Source organism: Podarcis tiliguerta (assembly GCF_965153285.1).
Source record: "Podarcis tiliguerta genome assembly, chromosome: 8".
NCBI lineage: Eukaryota > Metazoa > Chordata > Lepidosauria > Squamata > Lacertidae > Podarcis > Podarcis tiliguerta.
The window spans coordinates 7,152,507-7,168,316 of NC_139541.1; the positions used below are offsets into that span (position 1 = coordinate 7,152,507).

Consider the following 15,810-nt stretch of genomic DNA (forward strand, 5'->3'; position numbering starts at 1 on the left):
AACACCCGAGGTCTTTTTTGGGGAAAGCGGGCATTTGTCTTTTCGCTGTGTCTTGCTGCACTCGCTGGTTTGATGCTGAGCCTTCCCCAACCATGTGAGAATTGAAGGATGACAGGTGACGTTTCTCTGACTTCAGCAAAAAAGAAGAAGGGGGATGCTGTGCTGTGGGAGTTTGGTGGCAAATCCATCATGGCTGACACAAAGTTTGACCAAAGTTGGGAGGAAAGTTTTAATTACAGCTGGAGCCACATGGAGCTGCGAAAATTCCCTAGGTTTTGCAGAGCGGTGCCGCAGATTTAACTGGAGTAAATAATTCATAAATGAGGAGTGGTGATGTTGTGGTTGCATTCGTGCCGTTCAGTTCTTAGCAGGGGTGCAAAAATGTTTTGCAAAAGTTAAGAGCCTGGGAGAGATTTACCATATTTTTTGCTCTATAAGACTCACTTTTTTCCCTCCTAAAAAGTAAGGGGGGATGTGTGTGGTGTAGTGGTTGAGAGTGGTAGTCTTGTAATCTGGGGAACCGGGTTCGCGTCTCCGCTCCTCCACATGCAGCTGCTGGGTGACCTTGGGCCAGTCACACTTCTCTGAAGTCTCTCAGCCCCACTCACCTCACAGAGTGCTTGTTGTGGGAAAGGAAGGGAAAGGAGAATGTTAGCCGCTTTGAGACTCCTTAAAGGGAGTGAAAGGTGGGATATCAAATCCAAACTCTTCTTCTTCTTATGGAGCGAATGCAGGCTGCGCAGCTATCCCAGAAGCCAGAACAGGAAGAGGGATTGCTGCTTTCGCTGCGTAGCAATCCGTCTTCCTGTTCTGGCTTCTGGGATTCAGAATATTTTTTTTCTTGTTTTCCTCCTCCAAAAACTAGGTGTGTCTTGTGGTCTGGTGCGTCTTATAGAGCGAAAAGTACAGTACTTGGAGAGCGGGAGATTGGGCCATGTAAGTGAGAGGAGGGATCCTGGTTCCCCCATCCATGCCCACCTCCTTTCCAAGCAGTGCCAAGATGCCCAGGAAGTTCTCCCTCGTGGATTTTTAAGATCAGTGATGTCAGCATTGACTGGCAGCAGCTGTCTCGGATTTCACACAAGGACGCCGTGACCCCACTGTCAGCGGAGTAAAGTGGGGCCACACTGAGCCACCTGCCCTCCCATGAAAGGGGGAGCCTGGCTGGCCAATGTGGCCCTTGGCGGGTGGAGAGGAGCACTGGGCTGGGCCAGGCTGGGGTCACCTGGTTCGCACCCCCTCAAAAATTGTGCACCCAGGGACCTGACTACGCCCCCGTGCAGACCTGAGTCTTTGGTTTTTTTTAGTGAAAAATCACTGTGACATCTCACTAGCATGACAAATAATTTTTATTACGCCTCATTCTCTCTGGAGACAATTTGAATCCAGGAGCGCGGAGATGTATTCAATCTGTACATTTAGGAAGTGAAGTACAGAAATGAAAGTTTGTGACTTTTTAATGTCCCAACACTCTCCTTGAAGACATCAGTTGTTCTGGCTAGTTGAGGAAGAACTGAAGTGGGACTTATCTCCCCACAAACATATTTGAACGAAGAGGCGGAATTTGATTTTTTATTTAAGCCATGGCATTAAATTATAATTTTCACCTACTCAAGGCACATTAAAGTTTTATGATGGCGTGACATTACAGGAGCGTCAACGGTTTTGCCTGAGGCATCGGGCACGGTTTCGAATGCTGCTGGTCTGGGCGGTGGAAGCAGCAACATTTATACCTTCTCTGGTTTTACATGTTATCCGGGTGGTACTTGGGGAGGAAAAATGAAGCTCTGGGTAGCTGTGGCCATCTTCCAATCTTTTTCTTTTTACCCTTCTTGAAGTGTTTGCAGGAGTCTCTAACCCAAAGCATTCAGAATTGACTAGGAAGAACTTCCTGACAGTAAGAGCTGTTCGACAGTGGAATTTGCTCCCAAGGAGTGTGGTGGAGTCTCCTTCTTTGGAAGTCTTTAAGCAGAGGCTTGACATATAACACCGGTCTTGAAAGACCTACATTGGCTCCCAGTACGTTTCCGAGCACAATTCAAAGTGTTGGTGCTGACCTTTAAAGCCCTAAACGGCCTCGGTCCAGTATACCTGAAGGAGCTTCTCCACCCCCATCGTTCTACCCGGACACTGAGGTCCAGCACCGAGAGCCTTCTGGCGGTTCCCTCACTGCGAGAAGCCAAGTTACAGGGAACCAGGCAGAGGGCCTTCTCGGTAGTGGCGCCCTCCCTGTGGAACGCCCTCCCACCAGATGTCAAAGAGAACAACAACTACCAGACTTTTAGAAGACATCTGAAGGCAGCCTTGTTTAGGGAAGCTTTTAATGTTTGATGTATCACAGTATTTTAATATTCTTTTGGAAGCCGCCCAGAGTGGCGGGGGAAACCCAGCCAGATGGGCGGGGTATAAATAATAAATTATTATTATTATTATTATTATTATTATTATTATTACCATATGTCAGGAGTGCTCTGATGGTGTTTCCTGCTTGGCAGGGGGTTGGACTCGATGGCCCTTGTGGTCTCTTCCAACTCTTATGATTCTATGATTCTATGACTACTGACCACATACGCCTCGATTCATGACTGACAAAAGAAATATTTCCCCCCACAAACAATACATGACTGGTGGAATTCACCTGCCACTAAATGTAGCATGAATAATGAAGGGTCTCTCGGTGGCTATTAGCCAATGACCCCATTTTCTGAGGCAGTCTGTGGAGGCAGGGGGTGTTAAAAGACCAGGTGAGGGTTGTTGAAACCCTTCAGTGAGGGCTTCCCAGAGACATCTGGTTGGGAGGGTGCCATAATAATAATAATAATAATAATAATAATAATAATAATAATAATAATAATTAATTATTATTTATTCATTCGTTCATTCCCCACCCATCTGGCTGGGCTACCCCAGCCACTCTGGGAGGCTTCCAGCAAAATATAAAAATACCGTAATACATCAAACATTAAAAGCTTCCCTAAACAGGGCTGCCTTCAGATGTCTTCTAAAAGTCTGGTAATTGTTGTTCTCTTTGACATCTGGTGGGAGAGCGTTCCACAGGGCAGGTGCCACTACCGAGAAGGCCCTCTGCCTGCTTCCCTGTAACTTTGGCTTCTCGCAATGAGGGAACCGCAAGAAGGCCCTTCGCGCTGGACCGCAGTGTCCGGGCAGAACGATGGGGGTGGAGACGCTCCTTCAGTTATACTGGACCGAGGCTGTTTAGGACTTTAAAGGTCAGCACCAACACTTTGAATTGTGCTCGGAAAAGTACTGGGAGCCAATGTAGGTCTTTCAAGACCAGTGTTATGTGGTCTCGGCGGCCGCTCCCAGTCACCAGTCTAGCTGCCACATTCTGGATTAGTTGTAGTTTCTGGGTCACCTTCAAAGGTAGCCCCATGTAGAGCGCAGGCCAGATGGACTTCTGATCTTACCCAGCTGGGCTTTTCTTACTTTCTCATGTCCTCTAAGACCAGGAGCAGTAGCCAACATGGAGCCCTACACGTATAGTTGACTCCCACTCCCATCAGCCCCAGCTAGCCTGGCTCAGGGTCAAGGATGATGGAAGTTGTAGCCCACCAACATCTGAAAACACTGTGTTGGCTACCCTGCTGTATACCAAGGATTTCCAACTGTTTTGTGTTCAGTGAACCGCTTCCACATTGACTGATTTGCTGAGGATCACTGTTGGGCATATCCCATGGAGCCTCCTCAATCCACAGAGGACTCCATGATGTGGAACGGCTGAACAACTGCCCAGCCTCTGCCTCCTCCCAAAAGGAAAACTACCCAACCTGGTGATAACGGACTAAATGATGCAGAGAAGATAGAAAAAGAGGTGGTCCTACTCTACTCTAAATGTATTCTGATCTCCAGGGCCTGGTGGACTGCGTCCAACAGTACCAAAGAAACTTTCAGGTGTAATTTCAGAGCCTTTGAGAATTCTTGGAGCTGTGTAGCATTCAGAACTGGGCTTCTGTTCCTTTCAGAGCACCCAAGGAAGGCAGAAGTTCCTCAGGTGCACTTTGCCTAGTGTTGCCATGACGAGGGGGACAGTTTTGTTTATTATAAAATAAAAGCGCAGCTCGTCCGTGTGCAAGGCAAGAAAGCCCAGCGCTTTCACGTGGCAAGCTGGAAGGAAGGACTCTGGCTGACGGAAGCGTAGTTCAAGTAAAAATGACGTTTGCTGGAGCTTAAAGTCCATTTTAAAGGAGTGTCTCCACCCCCATCGTTCTACCTGGACACTGAGGTCCAGAGCCGAGGGCCTTCCAGTGGTTCCCTCACTGCGAGAAGCCAAGTTACAGGGAACCAGGCAGAGGGCCTTCTCAGTAGTGGCACCTGCCCTGTGGAACGCCGTCCCACCAGATGTCAACGAGAACAACAACTACCAGACTTTTAGAAGACATCTGAAGGCAGCCCTGTTTAGGGAAGCTTTTAATGTTTGATGGATTACTGTATTTTGTTGGAAGCTGCCCAGAGTGGCTGGGGAAGCCCAGCCAGATGGGCGGGGTTTAATAAATTATTATTATTATTATTATTATTATTATTATTATTATTATTATTATTAATTTCTATGCAGGATATTTGGCTAGGGACTGAAACACACCTCAGCCTTGTATCTGAACAGCAATTTTAATAGTGGGCTACACTGCACGGTGTCATCAGCCACATTCCCCACAACCTGCAATATGTGGGGGGTTCATATCGGGGAATTGGCATTGCTGAGCAATTCTTTAAAAGATGTTCTTTTCTATTAAATAAATAAATATCACTCTGACATAAAACCCGTGTTAGAAAGGCCACAAGCTGCTGCCTTTTCCTGCTCCCTTTTGTGCCGATGTATCCAACATTTAAGGGACGCGGGTGGCGCTGTGGGTTAAAACCTCAGCACCTAGGACTTGCCGATCGAAAGGTCGGCGGTTCGAATCCCCGCGGCGGGGTGCGCTCCCGTTGTTTGGTCCAACCTAGCAGTTCGAAAGCACTCTCGGGTGCAAGTAGATAAATAGGGACCGCTTACTAGCGGGAAGGTAAACGGCGTTCCGTGTGCTGCGCTGGCTCGCCAGATGTAGCTTGTCACGCTGGCCACGTGACCCGGAAGTGTCTGCGGACAGCGCTGGCTCCTGGCCTTTAGAGTGAGATGAGCACACAACCATAGAGTCTGGCAAGACTGGCCCGTACGGGCAGGGGTACCTTTACCTTTACCTTTTATCCAACATTTCTCAGATGAAAATGTTCCTATTTTCATTTGAGGAGTGTTGGAGGGATGGACTCTGCACCTGGAGAAGTCAGCCTACTTCGAAGCTGTTGAATGGACAGAATAGAACATGCGTTTTCGAGGTGGGGGGCCCTTGTACAGTGATGGTGGACTCAGGGGCAAACGAAGGCATCGTGACACCTGGGATGGCCGTCGTTACAAAGGGCGCGTGTGCGGCATTGCTACATACGACGCATGCGCTGTACGTAGTGACACCGCACATGCACTGTACATAGCGGTTTGCCGCCAGTGCCGTACGGACGGTGCCGGGATACCCTGCTGGATCCCACCGCCGTCCGTACAATGCTCGAGTCGCGCCAGCAGCAAACCACTATGTACAGCGCATGTGTGCCATCGCTATGTACAGCGCATGTGTGCAACGCAAACAGAGCAGTTTGCCACCGGCACCAGGATCTTCTGCTGCAGTTGTGAACAGAGGATCCTCCACATGCGGCTGCAGCGGCGTGATGGCTGGTCGTGCCACCGTGAGCCCCCGCAAGGTGCCTTCTTGTCACGCACACCCCCCGACATGGCATCCGGGGCGCACCCTCCCCATTGTGACGCCACTGGGTGGACTGTTCCAATGCCACTGATGGGATGTAGCGCTGAATATGAATGGACGCCCGTTTGTTTTTTTTTACTTCTTCCTCTCACATCCGGCTATCAGAGGGGGGTTGAAGAGGGGGCCAGCCTGCCTGCCTGGCACCTAATTAGAGGAGATTAATTATTTCTTGGGTCTTCCTGCCAGTTTGAATGGCAGTTTGGGGGAAGGGATTTGATGCGCAGCACACACACGGAGAGTGAGATTTTGCTGACCATCTGGATTACAGAGAAGAGGGAAGGGGGGGGGCTGAAGGAATCTTCTATCCAGCGCCAGCCCCCAGGCCCTCCCCTCCAGTACATTAACAACAAAGAGAAGACATGGGTTGAAATCAAGCTGGGTTATCTTTGTTGAGCTGCAAAAGCAGCTTCGCCATATAGAGCAGGCCATTTCTATTCAATTGTGAAGCCCAAATTTGGAAGGGGAAAAAACAAGCAACTGTCAGGTTTGCGTGTGTGTATTTTAAATTTGTAATACTAGAAAATCCTGAAATGGGATTAAAAACTCAACCAAGATTTTGGCTTTTTCTTCAAAAGCGATGGCTCCTTGTTTCTTCCTTTTTGTCATCATCATGTTGTTAAAGTTGATCTCTGTAAAAAGTTAGGTATAACAAATTTATAACCCGCTTTTTAAACGAGATGATCTTCACAAAGCAGCATGCAAGCACCAAGACAAGTACAATCCAAAGACATTAAAACTGTCATCGTTTGTAAAAATATAAAAAGCCGGCCTGTCGCTGAAAAGAGATGGTTGCAGAGTTGGCATTCAGTTTTTGAGGTCAGCCGGTGGAGAAAGGAATAGCAATCATCTTGGGTCACCCAAAGATTCTGTCTCTCACAACAGGCAAAAGATGCCTGAGGGATCGTTTTATTGTTGGGTGAACCCCTTTGAGGTACCGTATTTTTTGCTGTATAAGGCTCACTTTTTCCCTCCTAAAAAGTAAGGGGAAATGTGTGTGCGTCTTATGGAGCGAATGCAGGCTGCGCAGCTATTCCAGAAGCCAGAACAGCAAGAGGGATTGCTGCTTTCACTGCGCAGCGATCCCTCTTGCTGTTCTGGCTTCTGAGATTCAGAATATATTTTTTTCTTGTTTTCCTCCTCCAAAAACTAGGTGCGTCTTGTGGTCTGGTGCGTCTTATAGAGCAAAAAATACGGTGATTATTATTATTTTAAAAAACCAAACCCAGGTATTTCAGTGGCCCCCATCTGTGGAATGCTCTTCCAAAGGAAGTTCGACTGGTGCCTTCATTATACACCTTTAGGCACCAGGCAAAAACGTTCCTTTTTAACCAGGCATTTGCTTGATTTGATTGACATCCTATGTCCTTAAAAATAATAATAATTTGGGGGTTGGGGTTGCGTGGTGGCTGTTTTTATTTTGATTGTGGATTTTGTGTTTTAGATTTTGATTTTATTCTGTTAACTGCCCTGAGACCTGCAGGTATAGGGCATTATGATGATGATGATGATGATGATTAAATTAAAAAATCTGCCCAGATGGGCACACCGTCCCCCCAAAAGAGGACATGTCCAGCAAAACCCAGACGTATGGCAACCCTACTTTGAGGCTGCATCCACACCATATATTTAAAGCACTAGGATCCCACTTTAAATTATTGTGCCTTTCCTCCAAAGAATCCTGGGAGCGTTTGTTAAGGGTGCTGAGCATTTTTAGAAGCCCCTCATATTCCCCTTGCAGAGCTACAATGTACAGCAGTGTTTTCCAACCTTGGGTCCCAGCTGTTTTTAGACTACAACTCCCATCATCCCTGGCCACTGGTCCTGCTAGCTAGGGATGATGGGAGTTGCAGTCCAAAAACAGCTGGAAACCCAAGGCTGGGAAACACTGATGTACAGAATTCCCTGTGAAGAGGGACTGATTGTTACACCACTCTGGGAGGGGGCAACAGGGGGGTCTCCTAACAACTGGTTAACTACAATAACATTATCTCTCTTTTTGCAGTGTATACAAATTTTTGTTGCTGTTCTTTTTTGTCTTGTCTTACTCTGTGCACTTGCAATTCTGTATTCTTTATCTTTCAATGAAGAATATAAAATGATAATAATTTATTATTTCTATGCCGCCCATCTGACTGGGCTGCCCCAGCCACACTGTGCAGCTCCCAATAAAAAATATACAGTAAAAGCACAATGCACCCTAAAAACTTCCTTGAACAGGGCTGCCTTCAAATAAAAACAAACAAACTACAGTTCCCAAGATTCTTTGGGGAAGCCAGTGCTTTTTTTCGGGGGGGGGGGGGTACGCAGAGGTACGCATACCCCTAAACATTTTGTGAATGTAAGTTTGGCCTCATTGAGGGGCATTAAAGTGGTACCTCGGGTTACATACGCTTCAAGTTACAGACTCCTCTAACCCAGAAATAGTACCTCGGGTTAAGAACTTTGCTTCAGGATGAGAACAGAAATCGTGCTCCGGTGGCGCCGCAGCAGCAGGAGGCCCCATTAGCTAAAGTGGTGCTTCAGGTTAAGAACAGTTTCAGGTTAAGAACAGACCTCTGGAACGAATTAAGTTCTTAACCCGAGGTACCACTGTATTTCAATATGAGTAGGAAAATGAGAGTACCCCCTCAAGTTTTTTCTTTTTCTTTTTTGAAAAAAAAAAGCACTGCCATAACTGTTCAAGATGTTCTCTTGGTGCTTTAAATGTATGGTGTGTAGATGCACCCATAAACTGGTGTAAAACCAACTGATATTTTATTGTAAGCCTAGAAGAAGGGTTGCCTATTCCTGGAAACAGGGCCTAGTCCTAGTTTTGGCCTTCGTCTAGGACATGGGGGCCAGGGGCCAGATGCGGCCCAATCGCCTTCTCAATCTGGCCCATGTACATGGGAATCAGCGTGTTTTTACATGAGTAGAATGTCTCCTTTTATTTAAAATGCATCTCTGGGTTATTTGTGGGGCCTGCCTGGTGTTTTCACATGAATAGAATGCATGTTTTTATTTAAAATGCATCTCTGGGTTATTTGTGGGGCATAGGAATTCATTCATTTCCCCCCCAAAATATAGTCCGGCCCCCCACAAGGTCTGAGTGACGGTGGACCGGCCCCCTGCTGAAAAAGTCTGCTGACTCCTGTTCTAGGAGCTCAGGGAGGCAGAAATTGTTCGTCCCCTCTTTTTAAAAAAAAAAAAATATTTATTACTTTTTGAACAATTTAAACACTACAAAACAAAACAAAAACAAAAAAGAACAATACAATACAAAGACACTAAATAACACTAACACATTAAACTAACACAACCAAACAAAAACAGTTTAAAACACTCAAACAATTTCAATATCTTGTCTCTCATTCACTTATTTCACCGACCTCCTCGCACCTCCCTTTTTGTATTCCACTTCTATCAATTATTTCAGCAATTCCTTTCCATCTTCCTCTGTTAGAAATTGTTCGTCCCCTCATCCCTCCCGCATTTTATCCATTTTAGGGACAAAACAAGAATTTAAACCTCGTGCTCCCTGGTCCTCTTCTGACACTCTGACCACCACACCTCACTGCAAGACTGAGGAAACAGGGCATTCGTTAAATAATAAATTTAATTCCTTAATTTATTATGTTCTTTTACCACCTTCAGGGGGGTTCTGCCTCAGGCACCCAAGCTGTCTTGGACTGTCCGATTCGCAATGTCTTCACCTGAGAGCACAACTTTGCGGGAGAAAACCGCATTTCCCTTGATGGTTCCTGCGTGGTTTTTGTTACTCTTATTTTTATCTTCTCCTCAGGTGGTTGCTCTTAGTAAAAGAAGCAAAGAAGCAGAAGCAGCGTTCCTGAGTGTTTACAAGCAACTGATTGAAGCTCCAGGTATGGTTCGCCTCGGCTCCTTTCACGGAATTGCTTCTAAAAGGGCAGAATTGTTGTTCTGAGCGCCTAGTTATGATTATCCAGAAGCCTTTGCTCACAGGAGCATCCTCAGGACTCCTTCGCTGTGGAAAAGGTGCCAGCTAACAAGATGCCTAGGCCTCTTTTTATATTAGCGGTGTCATGAAAATGATAACCACAAAAACAGGCCTTTTTATTCCTTGCAGTGTCATCAGAGCTGCTTGCTGGGGGTGTTCCAGATTTCCTCAGCACCCGGAGTCGATTTGGATCTCTCCGATTTTATTTTTGAAAGGTCTTAGTCCTTGTGATGGTGGACATTTGCTAAGTTCTAACTTAGTCCTTATTTGAAGGCATGTTTTGTTACGTCACAGTAGACCCCTCCTGGGTGAATGTGAATTGGGAATGCCAGTTCTAAGATGCTGTCTGGCTGTTGTTTCTGTAAGTCAGGCATAGGCAAACCTGGCCCTCCAGATGTTTTGGGACTACAACTCCCATCATCCCTAGCTAACAGGACCAGTGGACAGGGATGATGGGAGTTGTAGTCCCAAAACATCTGGAGGGCCGAATTTGCCTATACCTGCTGTAAGTACATATATTATTGTGATGATATTCTACAATACATATTAAAATTAATATTACATAGTACTATCAAATATTGCACAGGGGTTATGTTAGGGGGGTGGTGTGTCGATGCAAAAGCACGCACAGTGGTACCTCGGGTTACAGACGCTTCAGGTTACAGACGCTTCAGGTTACAGATCTTGCTAACCCAGAAATAGTACCTTGGGTTAAGAACTTTGCTTCAGGATGAGAACAGAAATCATGCAGCAGCTGCATGGCGGCAGTGGAAGGCCCCATTAGCTAAAGTGGTGCTTCAGGTTAAGAACAGTTTCAGGCTGGCAGATGAAGCTGATGGACTATATGGAAATGGTGGAAATGACTGGCAGAATCCGAGACCATGGAGAAGAGTTGATGGAAGAAGATTGGAAAAAAATTAAAGTATATTTACAGAAATATTGTAAAATTAATGAATGTTAGAAGAATACTGGAATGAAGTTACATGGTTTTAGCAGAAGTGTTATTAAGAATTATATAAAAAATGATTGTTAATGGATTGTTAAAGTTAAACTGTGTTAAGATAAATTATAGAACAAAAATTGAAAAAGAGGGAAACGATTTGCTGAACCAGCTAATTTGAACTAGAATACAAAAAAGGGAGGCGCAAGGAAGTCGAGGAAACAAGCAAATGAAAGACAAAGATATGAAATTTGGATGTGTTTTGAAATGTTTTTGTTTTTTTTTTGTTTTGTTGTACTGCTTTTTCTTTCTATTTTTGATGTATTGTTTGTTAAATTTTTTACTGGTTTTTTTATTTTATTTTTTACCCTTTTTCGTTCTGTAACTATTAAACATCTAATAAATATTACTAAAAAAAAAAAAAAAGAACAGTTTAAGGTTAAGAACGGACCTCCGGAACGAATTAAGTATTTAACCCGAGGTACCACTGTATACTCAAACCACCCCGTGTGACCGTCCTTCCAGAGCCAGTGCACAAGATGAGCTATGCTCCCTCCCAAAGCAAAACAGAGAACTTTTAAGCTTTCTGCCTTGCTTGCCATGCTCCGGAAGGCTTGCAAGATATCGCGAGTCCCTCTGAGTTCCTGCAAGATCTCAGGAGAGCATCCCAGAGCCCAATAAGCAAGGTGGGAAGCGCAAAAGCTGTTTCCATTCCAGGAAAACCCTGCACAAAATTAACTTTTAAGCTTGCCACCTTGAGTGCAATTAATTTGCGCGGTTGCAGCCAGCCAGCATTCAGCCACACAAGGTCGAAATTTTGCAGCTTAATCATGCATAAGATACGATCGGACTGTATCATATATATTATATAATAAGTATATTATATATTCATATTATACAATGATAGGCCAGGTTCAGCTAACTAGTCGTGGCAGCAGAAGCACGCACAAAAGACTTCTACTAATGCAACAGGGATTTTCCCCCCTCCTCCCCCCTCCAAAAGTAAAATTGGCTTGGCTTAGAGGTGCCGGGAAAACCCCTGGAGGAGGAAGTAGATCATTCCATTGGGTTAGCAGAAATGCTTGGGCTGATGGAGGAATCATCTTAGCGCTGTGCTGAATTTCTCCCAATAATAGTAATAATAATAATGTTGCCTGACTAATCAGTGACACGTGTTTTTGTCCCATTAAAGTTGGCAGACCTAACTGATAGGTGGTCACTGAAACGGTCTTTTCCTGGTGTGGACATTTGGATCATACAGTGCAAAGTTTTTCCGGAGCGGTTTTATCACTGAGCATCCGTCTCTCCACCTGCCCCTCCGGCATTTCTGACTTCATTTTCCCCGCTGCGTCGGGTCTCGCCTATCGCTCCCTGCATGGCAGGAAGGGCTCGCGGTGAGCTGGTGTCCCCTGTGTTCTTTTTGAAGAGGTAGCAGAACAGACAAGAGGAAACATCTTTTGCTATCGCTGTATTTCAGTGCCTGAGCCAAATCTGTCTTGACAATAAAAAAGGAATACATTTGCTCTCGCCTTGTAATAACGCTGCCGTGATCCGCGCTTGTCTCTTTGACAGCAAGTTAACTAAGATGACTGAACTCCCTTCACAGCAAAGGGGCAGACAATGGAATTTAGATTTGATGGGTTCGAGCGTGGGTTGGAAGTGTTGCGATGCATATGGCCATACCTCTCAGGTATTCCTTGTTGTGAATAGCATCCGTGTGCGTTTGACAAAAGGATTATGGAGCTGTAAAGCAGGAGCAGTCTTTTTTTTTTTTTTTTTTTTTCTCATTCATAAATACTTTATTTTTTTCATTGCAAAATCATGACAAAAATTACGAACTTTGAATCCAAAAAAATATTATACAAACAAACAAAACGGAACATACAAAAAAAAACCAGAAAAAAGGGGAACAAAACAAAACCAAACAAAAACGAAAAAGCACACATTTACAAGAAAAAAAAACAAAAACATATCATTACATACATTTACACATATTGACTTCCTTTCTTTGTTCTAAAACCTCAGTAAATTTACTCTTACTGTATTGTTGTGTCTGGTTAAATTACTGTCATCTTTATACTATACATATACATATACATATACATATACATATACATATACATATATATATATGTATATATATACACCATTTTTTTCCCCCTTTAACCCTGTAAAGCATCATTCATTACATACCAATACACTTACTCCAGAACAATGTTTTTTCATATACTCTTTTGCACAACCCCATTCTTTTAATAATTTCTGGTCCGATTGTCCCCTTATAAATGCTGTGAGTCTTGCCAGATTTATGTATTCACAAAATTTAATTTGCCAATCTTTCACTGATGGAATTTTCCTCCCTTTCCAGTTTTTTGCTATAAGCATCCTGGCAGCTGTTGTTGCATAAAGGAATACTTTCCTTTGATTTTCGGGAATATCGTTTGTAATTAATCCTAAAAGGAATGCCTCTGGTTTTTTACTGAAAGATATTTTAAACATCTTTTTGAGTTCTTCGTAAATTTCGTTCCAGAATTGTTTAATAGGTCGGCATTCCCACCACATGTGAAACATTGTTCCTGTTTCGTTTTTACATCTCCAACAGGTATTCGAATTTAGTTTATAAATTTTAGCCAGTTTTACCGGAGTTAAGTACCATTGGTACACCATTTTCATAAAGTTTTCTCTTATTGTGTAACATGCTGTGAACTTAATATCATATTTCCATAATTTCTCCCACTGTTCTAGCCGAATCGCATATCCTATATCACATGCCCATTTGATCATAACTTCTTTTACTTCTTCATCCTTTAATTCCCATTCTAATAAAAAATTATACATTTTGGATATATTTTTTTTGGAGTTTTGTAATAATACTTTTTGTAAATTTGATTCATCTTTCTCAAATCCTATTATTTTATCCTGATTGAATATTTGTGCAATTTGGTGATATTGAAACCATGTAGTACAGTATTGGGTCACCTCTTCATATGGTCTTAATTTTATTTGACCCTGTTCTTCCTTTAGGAGTTGCTGGTATGTCGCCATTTTCCCTATAGTATTTTTCTTTTTAACAGATGTTACTTCTAATGGTGAGACCCACCATGGGGTTTTCGGTTCTAACAACCTTTTATATCTCATCCAGACCTTGTACAATGCATTTCTAATTACGTGGTTTAGGAAATCTTTATGTACTGCCACTTTGTTATAAATTAGATATGCATGCCAACCATATCTATTGTTCCATCCCTCCAAATCCAAAATGTCACTGTTATCCAATTTGATCCAATCCTTGATCCAAGTAAAGCATGCCGCATCGTGATATAGTCTCAGGTCTGGGAGTCCAAAACCTCCCCTATCTTTTATGTCGGTTAGTAATTTGTATTTGATCCGTGGCTTTTTGCCTTGCCATATAAACTTTGTTAGGTCCGTTTTCCATTTTTTGAAACAATCATCTTTACCTATTATGGGAATCATTTGAAAAAGGAACAAGAACTTTGGTAAAATATTCATTTTAATAGCCGAAATTCTACCCCAGAGTGTTAAATTCAATCTTGTCCAAGTTTCCATTTCTCTTTTTGTTTCTTCCCAGTTTTTTTTATAATTATCTTCAAACAAATTTATATTTTTCATTGTTATTTGTATCCCTAGATATTTCACTTTTTTTACAATTTGTAATCCAAATTTTTCTACCAGTTCCTTTTTCTCTTGATCTCCCATGTTTTTTACCATTAGTTTCGTTTTTTCTTTATTCAAAGCAAAACCTGAGACCCTTCCAAAGTTTCCCATTTTTTCTAGAGCCTTTGCTATGCTTTCCTTTGGGTTTTCCACCATTAAGACTAAATCATCTGCAAATGTCCTTATTTTGTATATTTTCTCTCCTAGGGATATTCCATTTATTTCTTGATCCAGTCTGATTTCTTGATTTAATATTTCCAAAACCAAAATGAATAATAACGGTGAGAGTGGGCACCCTTGTCTGGTGCCCTTCTGTATTTTAAAATAATCAGTTGTGTCATTATTTATTATTATATTTGCTTCTTGTTGTTCATAAATTGCTTTTAGCCCTCTTGTAATTTGGTCCCCCATGTCCATCTGGTCTAATAATATTTTTAGAAATTTCCATGATACTTTATCAAACGCCTTTTCCGCGTCCACAAAGACAAAGGCTACCTTCTTACTCGGTTTCATGTCTAAATACTCGATCATATCAATCACTGTTCTTATATTATCACTCATTTTCCTGCCTGGCAAGAACCCTGCCTGCAGGAGCAGTCTTTATCCACCTCTCCTTTACAACTTGCAAGCCCAGATTTTGGAATTTGAAATCCGGAGGGGAAACAACTTCCTAGTCCTCATGGCTGTGAAGATTAGCTTTCAGACAGGTGAGCTATACCTGCATGAATGTCAGAAGTCAGTGAGGGGTCTGATCAGAGGTTCCATTGTTTGAAGCTAAGGGTGGAGCTCTGGTTCTCTGCCAATGTTGATTAAAATATTTTTCATTCCTTCTTTTAATGGTTTCACTGCAATCCGATTCCTATATGCTTCTACACTCAGAAGTACCGTATTTTTTGCTCTATAAGACTCACTTTTCCCCTCCTAAAAAGCAAGGGGAAATGTGTGTGTGTCTTATGGAGCGAATGCAGGCTGCGCAGCTATCCCAGAAGCCAGAACAGCAAGAGAGATTGCTGCTTTCACTGCGCAGTGATCCCTCTTGCTGTTCTGGCTTCTGAGATTCAGAATATTTTTTTTCTTGTTTTCCTCCTCCAAAAACTTGGTGTGTCTTGTGGTCTGGTGCGTCTTATAGAGCAAAAAATACGGTAAACAGCACTGAGTTCAGCAGGAGTTACTCTGAAGTAACTCTGAAGGATTGCAACCTAAATATATTGCAGCTCCGTTTACCGTCTCTGAAAATCCATTCCAGCTTTGTTTGTTTTAGTTTTCTTCATGTGTGTCCAGTCCAGTGTGGCAGCTCTTCTATTATCTGCAAGGACAAAAGAGGTCCTAAGATTTGATCAGTAGCACTCTCCTCACGAGAGGTTCCAATGAATATTCTGACTAAGAACATTCAGGGTTATCCAGCAGTGAGAAAAAAGACCTTTTGCAGA

At 43.2% G+C, this 15,810-nt stretch overlaps 1 protein-coding gene across 2 annotated transcripts in view; it reads left to right on the top strand.

Moving 5' to 3' along the window:
• CUX2 (cut like homeobox 2) overlaps positions 1–15,810 on the top strand; it is a 250,778-nt gene that overhangs the window by 169,257 nt on the left and 65,711 nt on the right. For both annotated transcript variants that reach the window (XM_083453687.1, XM_083453689.1), the window contains exon 4: positions 9,592–9,670. In XM_083453687.1, the coding sequence (XP_083309813.1) occupies positions 9,592–9,670 (79 nt within the window). The remainder of the gene's footprint in view (positions 1–9,591; positions 9,671–15,810) is intronic.